At 47.5% G+C, this 18,834-nt stretch overlaps 1 protein-coding gene across 7 annotated transcripts in view; it reads right to left on the bottom strand.

Moving 5' to 3' along the window:
• Positions 1-18,834, bottom strand: part of PC (pyruvate carboxylase) — a 286,650-nt gene that overhangs the window by 150,640 nt on the left and 117,176 nt on the right. For all 7 annotated transcript variants that reach the window (XM_060269527.2, XM_088659084.1, XM_060269530.2 and 4 more), the window contains one exon: positions 18,587-18,705. In XM_060269527.2, coding sequence (XP_060125510.1) covers positions 18,587-18,705 — 119 coding nt within the window. The remainder of the gene's footprint in view (positions 1-18,586; positions 18,706-18,834) is intronic.

Below are 18,834 nucleotides of genomic sequence, written 5' to 3'. Positions count from 1 at the left end.
TCGGGGATGCACTGGATCCTGGCTGCAGAGACCCAGGCTTCAAGCCCTGCTCTACCATGAGCTCCCTCTCTCCCTCTCTCATTGCTCTGATAACAACATATGCTGCCCATCTGACTGGGTTGCCAACAAAATATCAAAAACACAATAAAACATCCACCATTAAAATTCACACATTACGCCATGCCAAAGTTCAGTAAACCATGACTGAGGCCTTATCCATACTTCCTCTGGTTCCACTGTTTCCCCTTGGGGAAAACCGCTCTTCAGTGCTCAATCGGAGCAAATGGCAATTTGGGTTTTCTCTGGATTGATGTTTGCTCCAATTTGGCACTAAAGAGCAGGTTTTCCCTGGGAAAGGAGCAGGGCAAGGGGGAAACAGCTCGGACCCATGCCTCGAAAGTGTGGGTCAGCCCCGTGCTTTCAAGGCACAGGACAAGTGGAAGTGTGGACAAGCCGTTAGTGTGGACAAGCCCCTCCTCAAGCGTTTTCGCCTGGCTGGTGGCCTGAAAGCTATCAGGTTTGAAAGCTAGTTGGAAGAAGATGCCTACCTATAAACACAGTGAATTAAGGGGTCATTAGGAAGCAGATCGGAATTAAAAACTGCCAAGATAATAATGCCATTACGCAACTCTATAGTGTGAACGCACTTGGAATCCTGGGCACAGTTCTGGTCGCCACACCTCAAAAAGGATATTGCAGAGGTTCTGAAAAAGGCTGATCAAAATTGCCCAAGGAGATGGAGCAGGAAAGGTTACAATACATGGGGCTATTTTAGTCTAGATAAAAAGATGTGAAATATAGGGTATGAGTGTGAGAGAGATAACTGTATAAAATTATGCATCAGGCTAGCCACTGTGAGAACAGGATGCTGGCTGATGGGAGTTGTAGTCCAAAACCTCTGAAAGGCACCAAGTTGGCAAAGGCTGTTTCAGCCCGCCTCCCCCCCCCCTCTCTCTCTCTCACACACACACACTACAAATCATCAAGTAACAGGAAAACAAGAACCACCCCTATCTCTCCCCAGAAGATGAGATTACATAACACCTTGTCAATTTGAAAGGGATCCCCAATGGTCATCCAATCCAACCCTCTGCAAGGCAGGAATCACAGCTCCAGCATCCCGGACAGACAGCCTTGCAACTTCTCTTTAAAAAGCTTCCAGTGAAGGAGAGCCCACCAGCTTCCGAGGGAATCCATTCCACCACCCAACAGTGCTTACTGTCGGAAAGGTCTTCCTAGCACCACAGCAGTAGCCGAAAGTCAGGAACGGAAATACTTCTGCATCCCTTCCCACATTCCGTCACTACCGTTGTGGACAATCTGAGAAAGAAACTATTTGCAGCCCACTATGACTCTCTGAACCCCAGACAGACAAACAAACAAACAAACAAACAAACAAACAAAACTCTGCAGTGGAGCTGTGAAGCAGCAGCAGCAGCCCAGGGCTGCAATGTGCCATGCCTGCCATGGAAGCCAGGAGCTCTCAGCTAGAGGATTATAGGGGGGGGGGATAACTTAATACCACTCCATAAATCCCTGACATGCCCATGCACCCAAAGCTGTTTGCGGTTTTTATTAGCTCCCAAAATTACGGAGTACTGAGAAGGGCAACTATACCATTCTTCCTAATGCACTGAAACCTGAAAAGTTCAAAATGACTCAACTTGGGAAAGGAGGGAGAGGAGCAGGGAGGATGAGAAGCAGTAGGAGAGGCACTAGAGAGAAATCCCAACCTAGCAGATAGAGATGTGGGTTCGAACCTTGCTCAGCCCTGAAGATCACGAGGCGATTTTGATCCACTTTCTCAGCCTAATCTATTCCACAGGGTTACTGCAAGGCTGAAATGGGTGGAAGGAACTAAGTACACACACAAACACCCTCAGGGTGAGTGTCAAAGGTCACCACGGAGTCCCCTGGGTCTGCAGCAACAAGGAAATAGAAAAAATGGGAAAGGGAGGTAAACTCCACCTCCTCCATGATGTGCATAATTTTATAGACATATCTTGCCCAAGGTGGATACAGAAACGTTTATCTCCCTCTCTCATAACGCCAGAACTCTTGCACATCCAATGAAGTGGAATGTTGGAAGGTTCAGGACAGATACAAGGGAGGATTATTCGTGCGGCACATAGTTAAACTACGGAACTCGCTCCTGCAGGAGGCAGCGATGGCCACCAACTGGGATGGTTTTAAAAGAGGACTGGACAAATTGATGGCAGAGAAGGCTATCAACAGCTATTAGTTACAATGGCTATGCTCTGCCTCCACAGAAGCCAGGAACGCTTCTGAATGCCAGCTGCTGGAAAGCACAAGAGGGGAGAGAGTTGCTGTTGTGCTCAAATTCTGCTTGTGAGTTTCCCACAGGGATCTGGTTGGCCGCTGGCCTGATCCATCAGGCTCTCCTTATGTTGTTAAGGAGGGGGCCAGGGGATGGGGCACAGCCTGGGGAAACTCCCAAGGGCCAGACAGAGAGGCGTGGTTGCCAAAGTCAGCTCCAAGGTCTGAGATTCCCCATCCTTGACTTAAAGGGTAAACTTGTTTTGCTGCCATCTAATGAAAAGCTGGGCTTGCTTGTCAAGAGTTTGGCATTGGGGGACAACTTCTGAAAGACTGTGATGCCAGCATCTGCGAGTCTAACAACGTCTTGAATCAGCCAGTCTAGAGTCAGAAATCCCCACTTTCGTGAGCTAAGGAGGCCTCCAGAGATGCTTGCCACATGGAGAGCACCACTCACAGGGATACATCATGTGCAAGCAAAGAGATTGGAAGCGACACTGGTCAAACAAAGGACAGCAGCACCATCCCTAGGCCATACTCTGAAGCATGAAAATCGCAAAAGGTGAGAGAATAGCTATGCATATGTGCAAGAACAGCTGCCAAGGAGAACAGATTTCCTGCCGCACTTGCTCTGGGTGTACCCAAAATCCTTGCCTTCCATCAAGAGTCAGTGCAGGAGCATCAAACTGAGCAATGAAGATTCTCAGTGCAAGGGCCTCCACTGCTCCTAAAATTTCCTGGAGTATGGGACGCTCTGACATCCTGGAGGAACGGGTTGCGTACTTAATAGGTCCTCACCTTATTTTGTAGCCTTTGGCTTCTGTGAGGCTGCGGAAGCTGGGATACTGCAGGGGGGACATCCTCTGAGCCAGAGAATGGTGGCCTAAGAATATAAGAACACAAGAAGAGCTTGCTGGATCAGGCCAGTGGCCCATCTAGTCCAGCATCCTGTTCTCACAGTGGTCAACCAGGTGCCTGGTCCTCAAATGCAGGGCCCTGAATAAGTTATCAGAGAGACCCTACCAGAGGAGAGGCTGGACCCAGTGTTAGAAACTTGGATCGAAAAGCTAGGAGCCAAATGGCTTCTAGCACCTGGGTTGTGGGCGCCAAAACAGAATGTCTAGTCACTACTGGGGGGGTGGGGGTGTCAGCAACACATATTCACATAAGTGACAAATTGTTAATATCACATTTTTAGCAGAAATTGTTAATACTTGTTTAATTTGGTGTTTACAATAAAAATATTGGTACCGTACTTCAGTTATCAAAACACTCTATTCTTTATGGTTAAACTCCTTAAAGAATTGTCTATCCTTAACATATACTTTGAGGCTTCAAAGCACATACATTTCAGTAATCCTTCAGTGTCAGCCAGGTGCAAAAAAATGGCACCCAGACTTTTTTTTGTGGTGCTCGCAAATGGAGAATCTTTAGGTGAAAAATGTGCCTGGCGCCCTGCTATTTTCGAACCCTGGCTGGACCACATCCTCAGCTACAAACTGCAAGGTCCCTGGTTTGCGTGACAGTCCCCAGTGTGAGTCCTTGTGCCTAACACCCAGGTATTGCAGTGGCCCTGCCCACTGCGGTTGGCCACTGACTCCCTGCAACAGGACAGGGCTGCAGGAAGCATATTCAAGTTTCAATGCACACATGGAACAATGCACAAAGGAACGCAGGAAACTGCCTGACCAGTGGTGCATCTACTTCAGTGCGCCTACACTGATTGGCAGCAGCTTCTCAATGGCTTCAGACTTTGCCAGTCCTACTTAGATGAGATTGGACCTGGAAGGTTCTGTGTGCAAGGCAGATGCCTTAGCACCGAGCTACTGCCCTTACTCTGCATATGTGCTAGTCAAACCGTATAAGCACTATATAAACTAATCCAGATACAGTACTAAAATATGCTTGGTGCAGTTCTCCCTCGAATAAGGAATAAGGAAGGCAGAATGTCTGAAAGCTTAGAGACAGGTGTCTATTTTAAAAACAAACAAACAGGTTGTTCCATTAGCAGGAAGAAGGGTCAAATATGTATCCGGAAGGACATTGCATCTATCTCAATGCACTCAATATTCAACACACAGCCTCTAGTTTTGTGGGAATATGAATCTGGATTGGCATCAATTGTCTGACTCATACTTTGAGTTCTGAATAACTGATTCTGGCCTGATATGGCCTATGAGAGCTGAGCCCTCTCCAAAAATTATAGCATTACTGTATTCCCACTGAACTAACACATGTTGAACCGGTAATAAAGTGCAACCTTTCCATAGAGTTTTGAGAGCGGCTGACCTCCGACCTCCATTAAAACAAAGAGCTCCTTCCAATCCGGTCCACCTCAGAGGGTGCTTCCAGGATGATATCAACTGCCTGGGTCTGATGAACGAGTCTGCATTGCCTGGTGGGACCTGCTTGTTTCTTTTTCTCCAAATACCTCAAGGTCATTCCACCTCCTCATTGAATCCCCACAACAACCCTGTGAGGTAGGTTAGGCTGAGAGGCAGCCACTGGCCCAAGGTCACCCATTGAACTTCATGCCCAAGTCAAGATTTGAACCTGGTCTCCCAGGGCCTGGTCCGATGCTCTAGCTACTATACCACATTGAGTATTGGGCTGTTTGGTGATGGTGGGTGTTCCTGCTTTGGGGGAAAGGGTGCTGCTTGCTTATGTTTGTGTTTTGTTTTGTGGGAAGGAAGTGTGGGTGTTTCCTTCCTAATTGGGGGCGGTGGCAGTTCAGAGCATCATCAGCATTCTTCTGTGAAATGGGTGTTTTGCAGTGCCCATAGTGGTTGCTTAGATTTCAAAATGAGCCCCCCACATATACACACAGTTGGGGACTCCCCAATTTTCTTTAAAACAAGTGCTAATTGGCGATCCCTGACTTTAAAAAAATGGTCACTAATGGAAAGTCACATTTCTTTCTTTCTTTCTTTCTTTCTTTCTTTCTTTCTTTCTTTCTTTCTTTCTTTTTTACAAAAACCTGCCTCTCCATCCAGTTGTGCTCAAAGGCAGCTACGGTAATCACAATGCAACGGTGTAGAATAAGACACGACAAATCGGCTATAAATTCCAAAGTAAGAAACAAACTAATCACGGGAATAGGAAAGGATAAAGGCCAACTGTGTCATGAACAGGGATCGATACGATGAAGGGCGGAAATAGCCCAATCTCCAGCTGTTCTGTTGGCATTTAGGGCTGCTGTGGGTCATTGTTGTGCTGACATCAAACTCCAGATCAAAACCTCCCCCCCCCCACAAAGCTGTGTGTCTCCCTTTTTTCCTTTCATTTCCCTTGGAGCCTATAGCTGAACCCCCACCTGAACAATCACTTCCTGGGAGCTCTCATGTCAAACCCAAGCAGGTCTGAAAAGCCTCCTGCTAAGATGGCAAACAAGACATTTCCCGACCTTGCGGAACAGAACTGCAGTCTCTGCCTGACCGGGCCAGTTAATAATTATTATCATTATTTTTGCTACTATCTTTTTTATGTATAAAAATATTTTATGCCACTGTGTCACAAAAAATTTATCATAGCAGTTTAAAGCCATAAAGCCATAATACCATATTAAAAAGGTTAAAACAGGCATTAATTTACCACCGTGGAAGTACTCTGAACTGCCTTGCACAGACCTGGCGAAATAGAAAAGTTTTTAGGCGGCATTTAAAAGTTGACACAGAAGGTGCCTGCTGGATCTCTAGGGCAGGGAGTTCCACCGGATTGGCCCAGTGATACTAAAGACTCAGCTTCTTGTTGTCAAATGAGCCTCGCCAACTCATTTTAATACACCACCTGTCCTCCAAGGAGCTCAATGTGCCATATGTGATTCCCTGTTCCCCAGTTTGTACTCACAAGAACTCCAAGAGAGAGTTTAGACTAAGAGACAGGGATTGGTGTCAGGCCCCTGCTTCAGGATCCGTGCCAGTCTGAGGAGGACTCCGGTTCCGATTATGTGCCAGCCACCCCACTCAAGAGGGGAAGTCCTCAGCACCTTCTTCTATGCTGCCCAAGCCTGAAGGGGTGGCCACTGGAAGATAAAGTCCTGATGGCATTTTAAGGCTTCAGAACACTATGCCTTTGCTGAGACAACAACTTCCCAAAGTCAGCTGGCCTGGTCTGCCCTGGAAAAGAACATAAGAGCCTGCTGGATCAGGCCTATGGCTCATCTAGTCCAGCATCATGTTCTCATGGTGGCTAACCAGATGCCTCTTTGGGAAATATGCAAGCAGGATTTGACCACTCTCACCTCCAGCAACTGGTAATCAGAAGCGTTTCTGCCTGACCATGGAGGCAGAACACAGCCCTGGTGGCTGTTGTTGTTGTTTAGTCGTTTAGTCGTGTCCGACTCTTCGTGACCCCATGGACCATAGCACGCCAGGCACTCCTGTCTTCCACTGCCTCCCGCAGTTTGGTCAAACTCATGTTCGTAGCTTCGAGAACACTGTCCAACCATCTCGTCCTCTGTCATCCCCTTCTCCTAGTGCCCTCCATCTTTCCCAACATCAAGGTCTTTTCCAAGGATTCTTCTCTTCTCATGAGGTGGCCAAAGTATTGGAGCCTCAGCTTCACGATCTGTCCTTCCAGCGAGCACTCAGGGCTGATTTCCTTAAGAATGGATAGGTTTGATCTTCTTGCAGTCCATGGGACTCTCAAGAGTCTCCTCCAGCACCATAATTCAAAAGCATCAATTCTTCGGCGATCAGCCTTCTTTATGGTCCAGCTCTCACTTCCATACATCACTACTGGAAAAACCATAGCTTTAACTATACGGACCTTTGTAGGCAAGGTGATGTCTCTGCTTTTTAAGATGCTGTCTAGGTTTGTCATTGCTTTTCTCCCAAGAAGCAGACGTCTTTTAATTTCGTGACTGCTGTCACCATCTGCAGTGATCAAGGAGCCCAAGAAAGTAAAATCTCTCACTGCCTCCATTTCTTCCCCTTCTATTTGCCAGGAGGTGATGGGACCAGTGGCCATGATCTTGGTTTTTTTGATGTTGAGCTTCAGACCATATTTTGCGCTCTCCTCTTTCACCCTCATTAAAAGGTTCTTTAATTCTTCCTCACTTTCTGCCATCAAGGTTGTGTCATCTGCATATCTGAGGTTGTTGATATTTCTTCCGGCAATCTTAATTCTGGTTTGGGATTCATCTAGTCCAGCCTTTCGCATGATGAATTCTGCATATAAGTTAAATAAGCAGGGAGACAATATACAACCTTGTCGTACTCCTTTCCCAATTTTGAACCAATCAGTTGTTCCATATCCAGTTCTAACTGTAGCTTCTTGTCCCACATAGAGATTTCTCAGGAGACAGATGAGGTGATCAGGCACTCCCATTTCTTTAAGAACTTGCCATAGTTTGCTGTGGTCGACACAGTCAAAGGCTTTTGCATAGTCGATGAAGCAGAAGTAGACGTTTTTCTGGAACTCTCTAGCTTTCTCCATAATCCAGCGCATGTTTGCTATTTGGTCTCTGGTTCCTCTTGCCAGAGGAAGTAGACGTTTTTCTGGAACTCTCTAGCTTTTTCCATAATCTCCCAATAGCCCTCTCCTCCATGAATCTATCTAATCCTCATTCAGAGCCATCCGAGTTGGTGGCCATCCCTGCCTCCTGTGGCAGAGAGTTCCATAGTTTATTTGCTGCATAAAGAAGTTCTCTCATTTCTTTGTCATGAATCTTCTGACGTTCAAATTCATTGGATGTCTGCAAGTTCCAGTGTTATGAGAGAAGGGGAACACTCCTCTCTATCCACTCTCTCCATGCCATGCATAATTGTATAAAACTTCTAGCATGTCGCCTCTTACTCGCCTTTTCTATAAACTAAAAAGTCGCAAATGCTGCGGCCTGGCGAGGGGCAGCAAAGGATGCTTGCCCTGGCACAACTCAAAGACGGGCAACCTCAGAAAAGTAGCATTCACACCTATGTGCACCAAAGGGGTGGGGGAGGAATCGATTTGGTCCGTTTTTCAGAGGACCAACTTCATCTGTCGCTCCTGAGCTTGCTCCAGGATCAAAAGGCAGCTCCCTGTCTTGATGCAGTTCCTCTGGATTTCGCAATGCAAGAAAGCGAACACCAAAAATATGCATTTTGTACAAGATGCATAAAAAGGTGCCTTTTTTGGACAATAAGGACAAAAAAGCTTGCTGTTTCACATTTAGAAAGGATTATGTAATGTGAAAAAAAAGAGAATACGTACAGTTTATATATGCAGATTTTCTGTGTGCTCTTTCAGAAAAGCTGCACAGAACAGAGCAGAACGGATTTATGGCTGAAGACTAGCAAGACTGTGAAATGGGATGGAATTCATTGCTCAGCCCATCCCTACCTTCAGCGCTGCATTTCTGCTGCGATTCTGCAGGAGTCAGAGGACAACAAAATGTGACTGTAGGCAAGCTTTTGCTGCTGTTGTTTTAAATAGCAGGTTTCCAGCCCTTCATTGCTGGCAAAAAACATGCTTTAAGCCTGCTGACATCTCAGCAGCCAGAGGGGAGTCAGAGGGGCATCAGTGCCTTGTGTGGCTCCTTGGCCCTCCCTGTGCCTATTTCCCAGAATTACGCAACAATAGAAGTGTGTAAAATGAGAGCACATCATGCAAATCTCTTCATTTTGAATAATTTAAACCAGTTGTGGGATTCCACATTATTTGGTGGAGAATCCAATTTTTAAATTATTATTACATATATATCCCAACTTTCCTCCAAGTTGCTGTAGGTGGCAAACATTTCCACCCCTATTTAATCCCCACAACAACCCTGTGAGGTAGGATAGGCTGAGAATCAGAAAGACTGGCCCAAGGTCACCCAGTGAGTTGAGTGGGGATTCAAACCCTGGTCTCCCAGGTCCTAGCACAGTCCTGCCACACTGACTTGACCGGACAAATCTTTTAAGCCATTGTTCTTATCACTTCTGTCCTTTTAGTGTAGTCTGCGTATGGTACTTAGATGCTACTGTACTTGGTTGCTTCCCAGGTGCCCTTCTCTATATTTTGCTCCCCTTCCAGCTCTCAAGCTTTTTGGCGGGGGGGGGGGGGCGCTTTAAAAAAAAGCATTTCCATTTTTTTTTGAAAACTTGAACCTTGAAAGCTAACAGAGTGCTTGTACTATGCACAATCCATGCAAATGTGCTCCATTTCCATAATTCATTCTGCACAGACTTTTCAAGAAGGGCCTTAATGCAGATTTTGGATCGATTTATTTGTTTATGACATTTTCCTCCATCTTTTCCTCCAGTAGAGCAGAGCAGACCATGTGCTCATTCTCTCCCCCCCTTTATGCTCCTGCAGTCCGTCCCCTCCCACATGTGATCCTTACAACAACCCTCTGAGGTAGGATGGCTGAGGTAGAATGAGAATGAATGACTGGCCCAATTCACCCAGTGAGCATCAGGCTGATCTCTGCTTTAACCAGTACATGACACTGCAAGGACAGCCCTGCAGATGTTTTTGGACTACAGCTCCCATTATCATCTTGGGCCATGGCATGGAGAGAGCTGATGCAGAAAAGTTTTTCTCCCTCACATGTTAACACTAGAACTTGTGGACATCCAACGAAGCTGAATGTTGGAAGATTCAGGACAGAGAAAGGAAAGTGCTTAACGCAGTGCCGTTACACTGTGGAACTCCCTCCTGCAGGAGACAGTGATGGCCACCAACCTAGATTGTTTGAAAAGAGTATTAGATAAATTTGTGGAGAAGGCTAGCGAGGGCTGCTAGCTCTGCCTCCACATTCGGAGGCAGCAGTGCTTCTGAATACCAGTTGCTAGAAGTCACAGGAGAGGAGAGTGCTCTTGCGCTCAAATCCTGTTTTCAGGCTTCCCCCTGGGATATCTTGTTGGCTGCTGCAAGAACAGGCTGCTGCACTAGGTGGCCCACTGGCCTGATCCAGCAGGTTCTTATGTCCTTCTGCAGGGACACAGGTTCCCCCTCCCAGCAGGGCTGGCTTTCAAGGCACAGGAGCAATCCCAGGAGACGCCACCCAGACAGCCCCACCTGCAAGAGAAATCGCACGTGCTCCTCAGTGTGCAGAACGGTTCCACAAGCAGCTGTGCCATGCAAGGTGCCCACCAGGGGACGATGTGCCAGGTGGGCCACATTTCTGTCTTCCATGCAAGAGCCCAGCCTCTCATCGCCACAAAGCTCTGTCTCTCCATCTGGGTCCTGCATTCCTCATCTCATGCCGTGATCTCTCCCAATGCTCTCTTTCTCTCTGCTCGCAAATCGTATTCGAGCAGTGAAATATTAAAGTGGCCCTCGCAATGAGCTGGCAGAGCTATTTATATGCAGCGCCGCTCCTGCGCGGGGACAGCCGGCTCCGAACTTCAAAGGCCATTAGCAACACGCCTGCCGAACTCCTGTTAACCGCTCATAAACCTCGCGCGGAGGACGGCAGCCGAGGCAGCGCACTCTCTTGCGCCGGGGGCCGTGACCCTCCCTCTTGACTCTTACTGTGCGGGAAATTAAGAGACACGATTTCTCATTACATTACTCATTACTCCCAAAATTGCTAACGTGGAGTCTCAACCCTCAAAAGGCCATTTGCACGCCATTTCCCGGGGCGGGAGAGAGAACAGCCTGGGAATGGGAGTGGCAGGAAGGAAACGGAGCAGCTCCTTTAAAAAAAATCTGCTGTGACAAGGGGCACCAGGAACCCACATGCCGTACACTCCATTCAAGATAGCTCCAATGCCTTAATTAATCAATCACTCTGTGTGCCCCATGAAGTCTGGCTGTGCTAGCTGGCTGCCCATATTATAAGAACACCAGACAAGCCCCCTGGATCTGGCTAATGGCCCATCTAGTTCAGCATCCTGTTTTTACAGTGGCCAACCAGATGCCTTTGGGAAACTCGCAGGCAGGATTTGAGTACAAGAGCCCTCTCCCCTCCTGTGGCTTCTAAAGATAAGGGTAAAGGACCCCTGACAGTTAAGTCCAGTCACAGACCACTTTGGGATTGCGGCGCTCATCTCACTTTACAGGCCAAGGGAGCTGGCGTTTGTCCGCAGACAATTTCTCTGGGTCATGTGGCCAGCATGACTAAGTCGCTTCTGGTGAAACCAGAGCAGAGCACGGAAACACTGTTTACCTTCCCGCTGGAGCGGTACCTATTTATCTACTTGCACTTTGACGTGCTTTCGAACTGCTAGGTTGGCAGGAGCTGGAACTGAGCAACAGGAGCTCACTCCGTCGCAGGGATTCAAATCGCCGACCTTCCGATCGGCAAGTCCAAGAGGCTCAGTGGTTTAGACCACAGCGCCACCTGCGTCCTTGTGTGCCACCCATGTCCTTGTATGGCTTCTAGCAACTGGTATTCAGAAGCATTAATGCCTCTGAATGTGGAGACAGAATATAGCTATACAGTGGTACCTCTACTTACGAATTTAATGCGTTCCGAACGCACATTTGTAAGTCGAAAAAAAAATTGTAAGTCGAATCCCATAGGAATGCATTGGGAGAAAAAAATCGTAAGTAGAAGCAACCCTATCTAAAAATTCGTAAATAGAAAAAATCCTATTGAAACCGCATCCAAGATGGCGGACGGAGCTCTATTCGTAAGTAGAAACATTCGTAAGTAGAGGCACCACTGTAGTAGCTAGTAGCCACTGGTAGCCTTCTCCTCCATTAATATACCCAATCCTCTTCTGCAAGTTATCTAGGTTGGTGGCCATCACTGCCTCCTGTGGGAGTGAGTTCAAAAGGCTAATGGCCTTTGAAGTTCGGAGCCGGCTGTCCCCACGCAGGAACGGTGCTGCATATAAATAGCTCTGCCAGCTCATTACGAGGGCCACTTAACTATGTGTTGTGTGAAGTCCTTTCTTTTATCTGCCCTGAATCTTCCAACATGCAGCCTCATTGGATGTCCACAAGTTCTAGTGTGATGAGAGGGAGAGAAAGACCTTTCTCTATTTTCTCCATGCCATGCATAATTTTATAAACCTCTATCATACTGCCTGTTATTTGCCTTTCTCTAAACTTAAAAGTCCCAGTGGCTGCATCTTCTATTGTAAGAACACCAGGAGAGCCTTGGCCAGGTCAAAGGCCCATCTAATCCAGCACCCTGTTCTCCCTGTGGCAAACCAGAAGCCCCAGTGGGAAACTCCAAAGTAGGTCCTGAGCGCAACAGCCGCCCTCTCCCAGCTTCTGTTTCCCAGGAGCTGGCAAATTTTGTGAAATAAATGAAGAATCGGAAGCACGCGCTCTGTCAGGGCGGGGGTCTCTGCTCCCGTCTGCAAATGCTGCACCTGGTTCAAGGCAACAAGACTGCACCCTCCTGTTCAGGTCACTGCCACATCCAGTTCTACCCCTGACACACACACACACCTTGGCTACTCCAAGCTCTCCGCAGACTTCACTGAGGCTCCCTGCTCCACAGTAAGGTCCCTGCTCCCCCTTTCAAAGCAACTGAAGTCTGCAGAAAGGGGAGCTTTCCCCCATCCTCCAGTCCCAGTTCCCACCAATTCAGCCCCCTCCTTTGTGCCTTCCTCCTCCTGCATCAGAGCCTGCCAAGCCAAGCCCAAACTCAACAACACTGCACAACTCGTGACAAAGCCAACCGTGACATTTAATGCATATTTTGCATTTAGCATGCACGATTGTTGCTCTTGTTGTTTTAAAAATTAAGTAGCGCCTGCTGGGTGAGCAAATTTAACTATTGGGATTGCAGATTGCAGTAGGTGGAAAGGAAGCAGTTAAGACTTGGCTGCCCTGCTGTTGTCCCAGTGAAAATCCTTCCTCTTAAGAGGGGGAGGTGGGAATACACACAACTCTCTTCAATGCAAACAGTAGCTTCAGGGGAGCTATTTTGGTCAGGACTACAGCATGGGAGGGAGGGGTTAATACCCCCCTCAAAAATGCTTGCTGCAATCCTTGTAGTTTTAAAGTTCTACCACCATCCAACAACTGCTGGGCCCATTTTCATTTTTTATTCTGCTTGATTTTTCATGGTTTTTAAATTTCCTCTGCTCTTCTTAGCTTGAGCATTCTGTTTTCACGCTGTCGCTGCATTTTAATTTTGTTACTGGGCAAAATTAAAATGTTTCATTTTACCTTCGTTGTTACATGTTGTGTGGCCTGTTTTAATTCTATAGTTGCATTTTCATTTTGTTATTGTGCACACATATGTTTCTTTTCCTCTGTGAACCTTTGTTCACAGATGGGGAAGGAATTCCACAACAATACCACCACCTGGGCCGAAGGAGGTAAAACAAGGAGGAAACTGACAGAACACAAACAAAACCTTGCAGCAGATAATTAAGAATTAATCGACATATATTTTGCCGCTAATCATGCCAGTGTGAATGGGGGCTTTTTGTTTGTGTTTTGTTTCCACTTCCCGCAGCACCACCATCTAATTTAAAACAACACAGCCCATGTTTCTTACGTGCCCCCCAAACAGAGCGCCACTAGCACTACCACAACCCAATGATTTATTACTTGCCCTTCATCATAAGGTCCCAGGGCAGGCCACAGCAATTTAAAAATACATTATCAAAAACAGTTTGAAAGAAATTAGAATAGGGTGGGTCCTCTCCCTCCCTCTCCCTTTTCTCTCGTGTCAAAGTCCTGGGTAAAGAGGTGGGTCTTTAGCCTATGATACCGTAGAAACTATATAACAAAGGTGTTGGGCACATCTTTAGAACAAGCCATCCTCCAATACAGTTCTGTGGATGCTGGATGCTCACAGGAGAAGCTAGTCATGCTGAGTCACCAAGCAAAGAGGATACAGGACCTTGGACAGCTCCAAGGGATCCTGCTATGGCATCAACATAAGAAGCTTTCTCACATCGGATATAACAGATCTGTAGAAAAGATTCTATGAATGGAAAACAGAGACATTGTACGTACTTTTGTAATTCAAGAAAATCTTTAATAAAAACAATTTTTTTAAAAAAAAGAAGAAGAGCACTGCTGGATCCATTTCACCTTGGTCCTAGAATCACCCCTCCCATGTTGTTGCTTACAGTCCCTCTCCTGCAGCAGCTTCTTACAGGGTACCCAAGGGCAGTGTTTCTCAACCAGTGTGCCTCCAGATGTTTTGGGACTACAACTCCCATCATTACTGACCACTGGTCTTGCTAGCTAGGAATGATGGGAGTTGTAGTCCCAAAACATCTGGAGGCACACTGGTTGAGAAACACTGCCCAAGGGCAGGGTTGGGGTAGCTGGAAACACCCTTCCCGCAATCTTGGGAGTCCAGGGTATGCGTCAACCACTGGATTAACACCTTAGATTGCTAGCCATGCACCTGCCGGCCAAGTGACCCATGCCTTGCTTAGGTAGCATGCTGATTTGAGCATTAATGGTTTTACTAGAAACCAAAATCCGAGTCAAAGTACTTTGTCCAGTGTGGGCCTGTATTCCTTTGCCCATGGAGGTCCCAGAATAAAGCCCTTGCCCGCCAATGAGGAAGTAGGCTGGACATCATCCTAGCCCTCAGACAAACACACTACAAGGTCCCTGGGTCGTGGTATCTCAGTCCCTCCCTGATCCACGGCAAGGTATACAAAGGAGAGACCTGCAGATGCTCGTTCCCAATGAATCCCCCTCAGCAAACGAGGGCAGGCGGCATATAAGGAACCCAGCATATGTTTTGAACATCACAGTCAGTCCACAAAGGGACAGCAATTTATTATTTCATAATTAAATCTTCTTGCCCACCCCCACCTGAGAGACTCTCACGCCAAGCTCTGCACAGGACCAGAATGCGAAACAGCCCCTGCTCCACAGAATGAGCGAGAAAAGGCCTAAGTGACCATTGTCAGAGATTCTGCCCCTTCTGCTTGTAAGCACACCCAATTCACACCTAGCCCCCCAACAGAGGCAACTGGATGTCCCTGCTCATTGGGAAAACCTCACAGGTGGGATTTGAAGGCTGGCTGCTGTCCAGAAGGGCCCTTGCGCAGCTATCCACACCTAAAGCTACAGAATGTGCAATCAAGCACAGGATTTAGCTCCTTGAGAAACTCAAGCTTTTGTGTTTAAGCTTCTAGTCCTCATTGCCGAAAAGATACTGTCAGGGGGACTCCCTACAGGGAGCCTTCCCCCCCCCCTCATCCTGACCAGCCACAGCTGTAGCAGCGGGTCAGGCGGGGGGGGGGGGAATGAGGAATTGAGTGGAATGGAGGGAGGGCTCAGTGAGGCATCCAAGCCCTTGCACCGCCCAAGCCATCTAGTGGAGGAAGGAGGGCTCAGTGATGTATCAGAGCCCCTGCACTGCCCTAGCCAACAGGTGGAAGAGGGAGCGCAGCCGCTTCCGGCGCCCAAATTGAGGCGCGCACCCAAACACAGGTTTAGGGGGCTGTGTTTCAGGGTCCCCAAGCTATTATGCTGGCCCCAAAGCAGAAGGGCGCCATTGCTGGATTCTGCGAGTGACTAGGAGGTCATGTTTTCTGCTATCTCTGCACTGTAAATAGTATGCACGATAAAACCTTAAAAGACAGATCGGACTGGAGCGTCTTTACTCGAGAGTAGCCGCAACAATCCCCTGACAGATACCCTTGAAAGTGGGTGGGCTACGCCTGGTGATATTTCTGGGGCTGGATGGGAATAAGGTTTCCGAGTGACTGGGGGTGATGCTCCGCTACTTTCCTCAGCTCTGTCCTATTTGACTTCCAAAACCAGGAATAATGCAAAGTGCTCGATTTGCACCATTTATACTGGCCACAGAACCTGCCTTTTCTCAGTGTGGAATCTGGATTGCTGAGATGCAGAATCAGAGATCATAGAGTTGGAAGGAGACCCTGAGGATCATCTGGTCCAACCTGAATTCAAAGCTGTCCTATACGGGGATTGAACCTGCAACCTTGGCATTATCAGCACCGCACTCTAACCAACTGAGCTATCCTTAGGATAAGAACTCCAGCAGAGAGAAGATGCTGCCCTATACATATTCTAATAGTAGTAGTAGTAATAATAATAATAATAATAATAATAATAATAATAATGCAATTATTTATTTTATAAAATGCATTTGCCACAACACCAAGGTGCTTGGATATAAAGAACAATAGGTATGCATAACACACATCTAAATGGCATGCACTGTCAAAGGACTGCTCCCGGCCCCACCCAAGGTTCCCTGCTGCCAGTAACAACTAGCATAGATGAATCAAGTCTTACATCTATTAGGCACGATAGTCCCAAGAGCCGACTTCAAAGACACAAAGTGAAACTAGAGTGCACTGATTCAGGGGGGTTGGGGGGGGGAGATGCACCAAATCAGCTGTGATGCTGTATTGTGTTTTTACTATTTTTGTCGGGAGCCTCCCAAAGTGGCTGGGGCAACCCAATCAGATGGGTGGCATATAAATAAATAAATAAATAAATAATAAGATTATCCCACTCAGGAATTCCACTCAGTTGGAATATTGGCAAATGCCCTGCAAGGGACCCTCCCTACCACTCAGATTTTGGGAGTGACTCCTTGAAAATTCAAAAAACCTGAATGCTGGAGAGCGTCTGTTGGCTTTCATTTTGGCAAGTACCCCAGATTGCATCCTATACTGGGGCCCATGTGATATCTAAGTTACACCCCTAAAGTTCAGTGCGAGGTTGTCTAAATTCTGTGCCAAGGAAAGTGTAATTCTGCAATCTCAATGGATTTTATAAACATGCTTGATTTCTCAATTTGCCTAGATTTTCTATCTTTCTCTACCTCGCTGCTGTGTATGATTTATCTGATTTTTAGTTGTCATAGGGAGTGGCAAGGAATCCCTTCCCACCCTCAAGGAAACCTGTGTCCAAGACATTTTGCTGCCTGAGGCGAACCAGAAAGTAGCTCCTCCCACCACCATGTATCCCTCCTACAAAACAAACAAACAGGATTTTATGTCCCATGAACCCTCACCGACGCTGCTTCTGAGCCACAGGACTGGGTAGGGCGTGTAGGGCATGGTGGGGCCTGCACTCAGCCACCAAGCCATGCGCAAATCTAGCAGCCTCTGCTGTGCTTTCATGTTGCCCATCTGGCTTCCTCTGGCTATGGCAGCAGCCAGCCAGAGCGAGGCGCTATTTTGTGCCACCCAGAAACACTGCACAAGAATGCCATTTGCCCAAGCGCATGGCAGGGAGAAGGAAGAAAAGCCAAGAGTGTCCTACTGCACATGCTCGGTTTATGTGAAGTTTAGGAGAACACACCAGCAGCTCCACACACCCCTGCACCGGGAGCAAGAGGTTGCTGGAAGCAGATCTACCACAAGGCACAAGGAGCCAGGGGAATCAGGCGTGGGGTTGTTTGGCGACTGCTTTTGGAGTGCCAGATTGCTTCTCCAGCAAGATAAGGAAACTAGGACCCTGAGCCAAATCTGCCACCCCTCCCATTCTGCCGCTGAAGCACCTACCTCACCTTGTCTCATTATAGAGCCAGCCTGTATGGGGGCCTCTTTAGGTGTCTGGCTCATTTGAATGAGCCAAATTGCCTGAGCCCTTGACCTCCAATCTTCGTCATCTGTGCATCCTGCCGCCAGCAGGATGCTCTCCCTGTCTCAGGAAGAATCCTTGGACTGTTTTGCAGCTCTCACGATCAAAGCCATCCAAATCCACCTGAATCAACCCAGGCGCTTCATCCCGCTAATAACCAGAGCCATATTTCACATTTGTTGTACGTGTCCGGCGTTGTCAAGAATCTGCTGCACCATTAACTCCGCTGGAAACAAACCGCTACCCAGGCCCCCTGGATTTCCCAATACGTGCCTAATTGATAATGACAGCAATAACGACCTAACATTTATTACCAAGCACGGCATGACAAGACTGTAAAAACATGCTAATATTTGCAGGGCCATCCAGGTTGGGCTGTAACTGTTTTGGCAGCCGACACTGGGGAAAAACTGCAGTGGCAACAAACACCCTCTCCCTATGGCCCTCTCCCCCAGGCAAAGCCGCAAACCTGCAGCAATTTCTAAAGAGGGAAAAACCAATATGGAGGGATGGAGGATGATGCATAGTCAGCCCATAATACTTTGTGAAAGAGACTCAAGGCCACCATTCCCCAGCCTGGCGCCCTCCAGATATTTTGCAGTCCAATTCCCATCAGCCCCAGCATCATGCAACCGTGCTGGCTGGGGCTGGTGGGATTTGTAGTCTCAAATGGCTGTGCTGGCCTATAAGATTTGGTGGTTCTCCAAATAACACAGACCCTTCTGTTTCTCCCCCTTACATTCAGCCCCGCACCTCATCTCCTAATTCCAGTTCTTCCTGATCCTTCCAGTACGCTCCTTATTGACACAGCCTAGTCCTGGCCTTCTGGGTCTCTTGGTCACCCCGGAGTGTGACGGAATGTTGGGCGCCTGTTTACATCAGCCCATCAGGGGGCGTCACTTACTCTGTGATTTCTTCGGTCACTGTGTGCTCCACTTGAAGCCGGGAGTTGACCTCAATGAAGTAATGCTTGCCTTGCTTGTCCACCAGAAACTCCACCGTGCCGGCATTCTCATATCCCACCTGCAAGAGGAAAGAGGATGAACGTATTTTATTTGGTTCATGAAATTTATACACCACTTGATTGTAAAAGCAAAAGCAAAACAAAACAAAACAAAACCCTCATGACGGTTTGCAAAAAGAGGAAAGACA

This window comes from Zootoca vivipara, chromosome 16 (genome assembly GCF_965207765.1).
Source record: "Zootoca vivipara chromosome 16, rZooViv2.hap1.1, whole genome shotgun sequence".
NCBI lineage: Eukaryota > Metazoa > Chordata > Lepidosauria > Squamata > Lacertidae > Zootoca > Zootoca vivipara.
The sequence above is the reverse complement of the archived record's forward strand: the minus strand, read 5'-3'. Positions and strand labels throughout refer to the sequence as shown.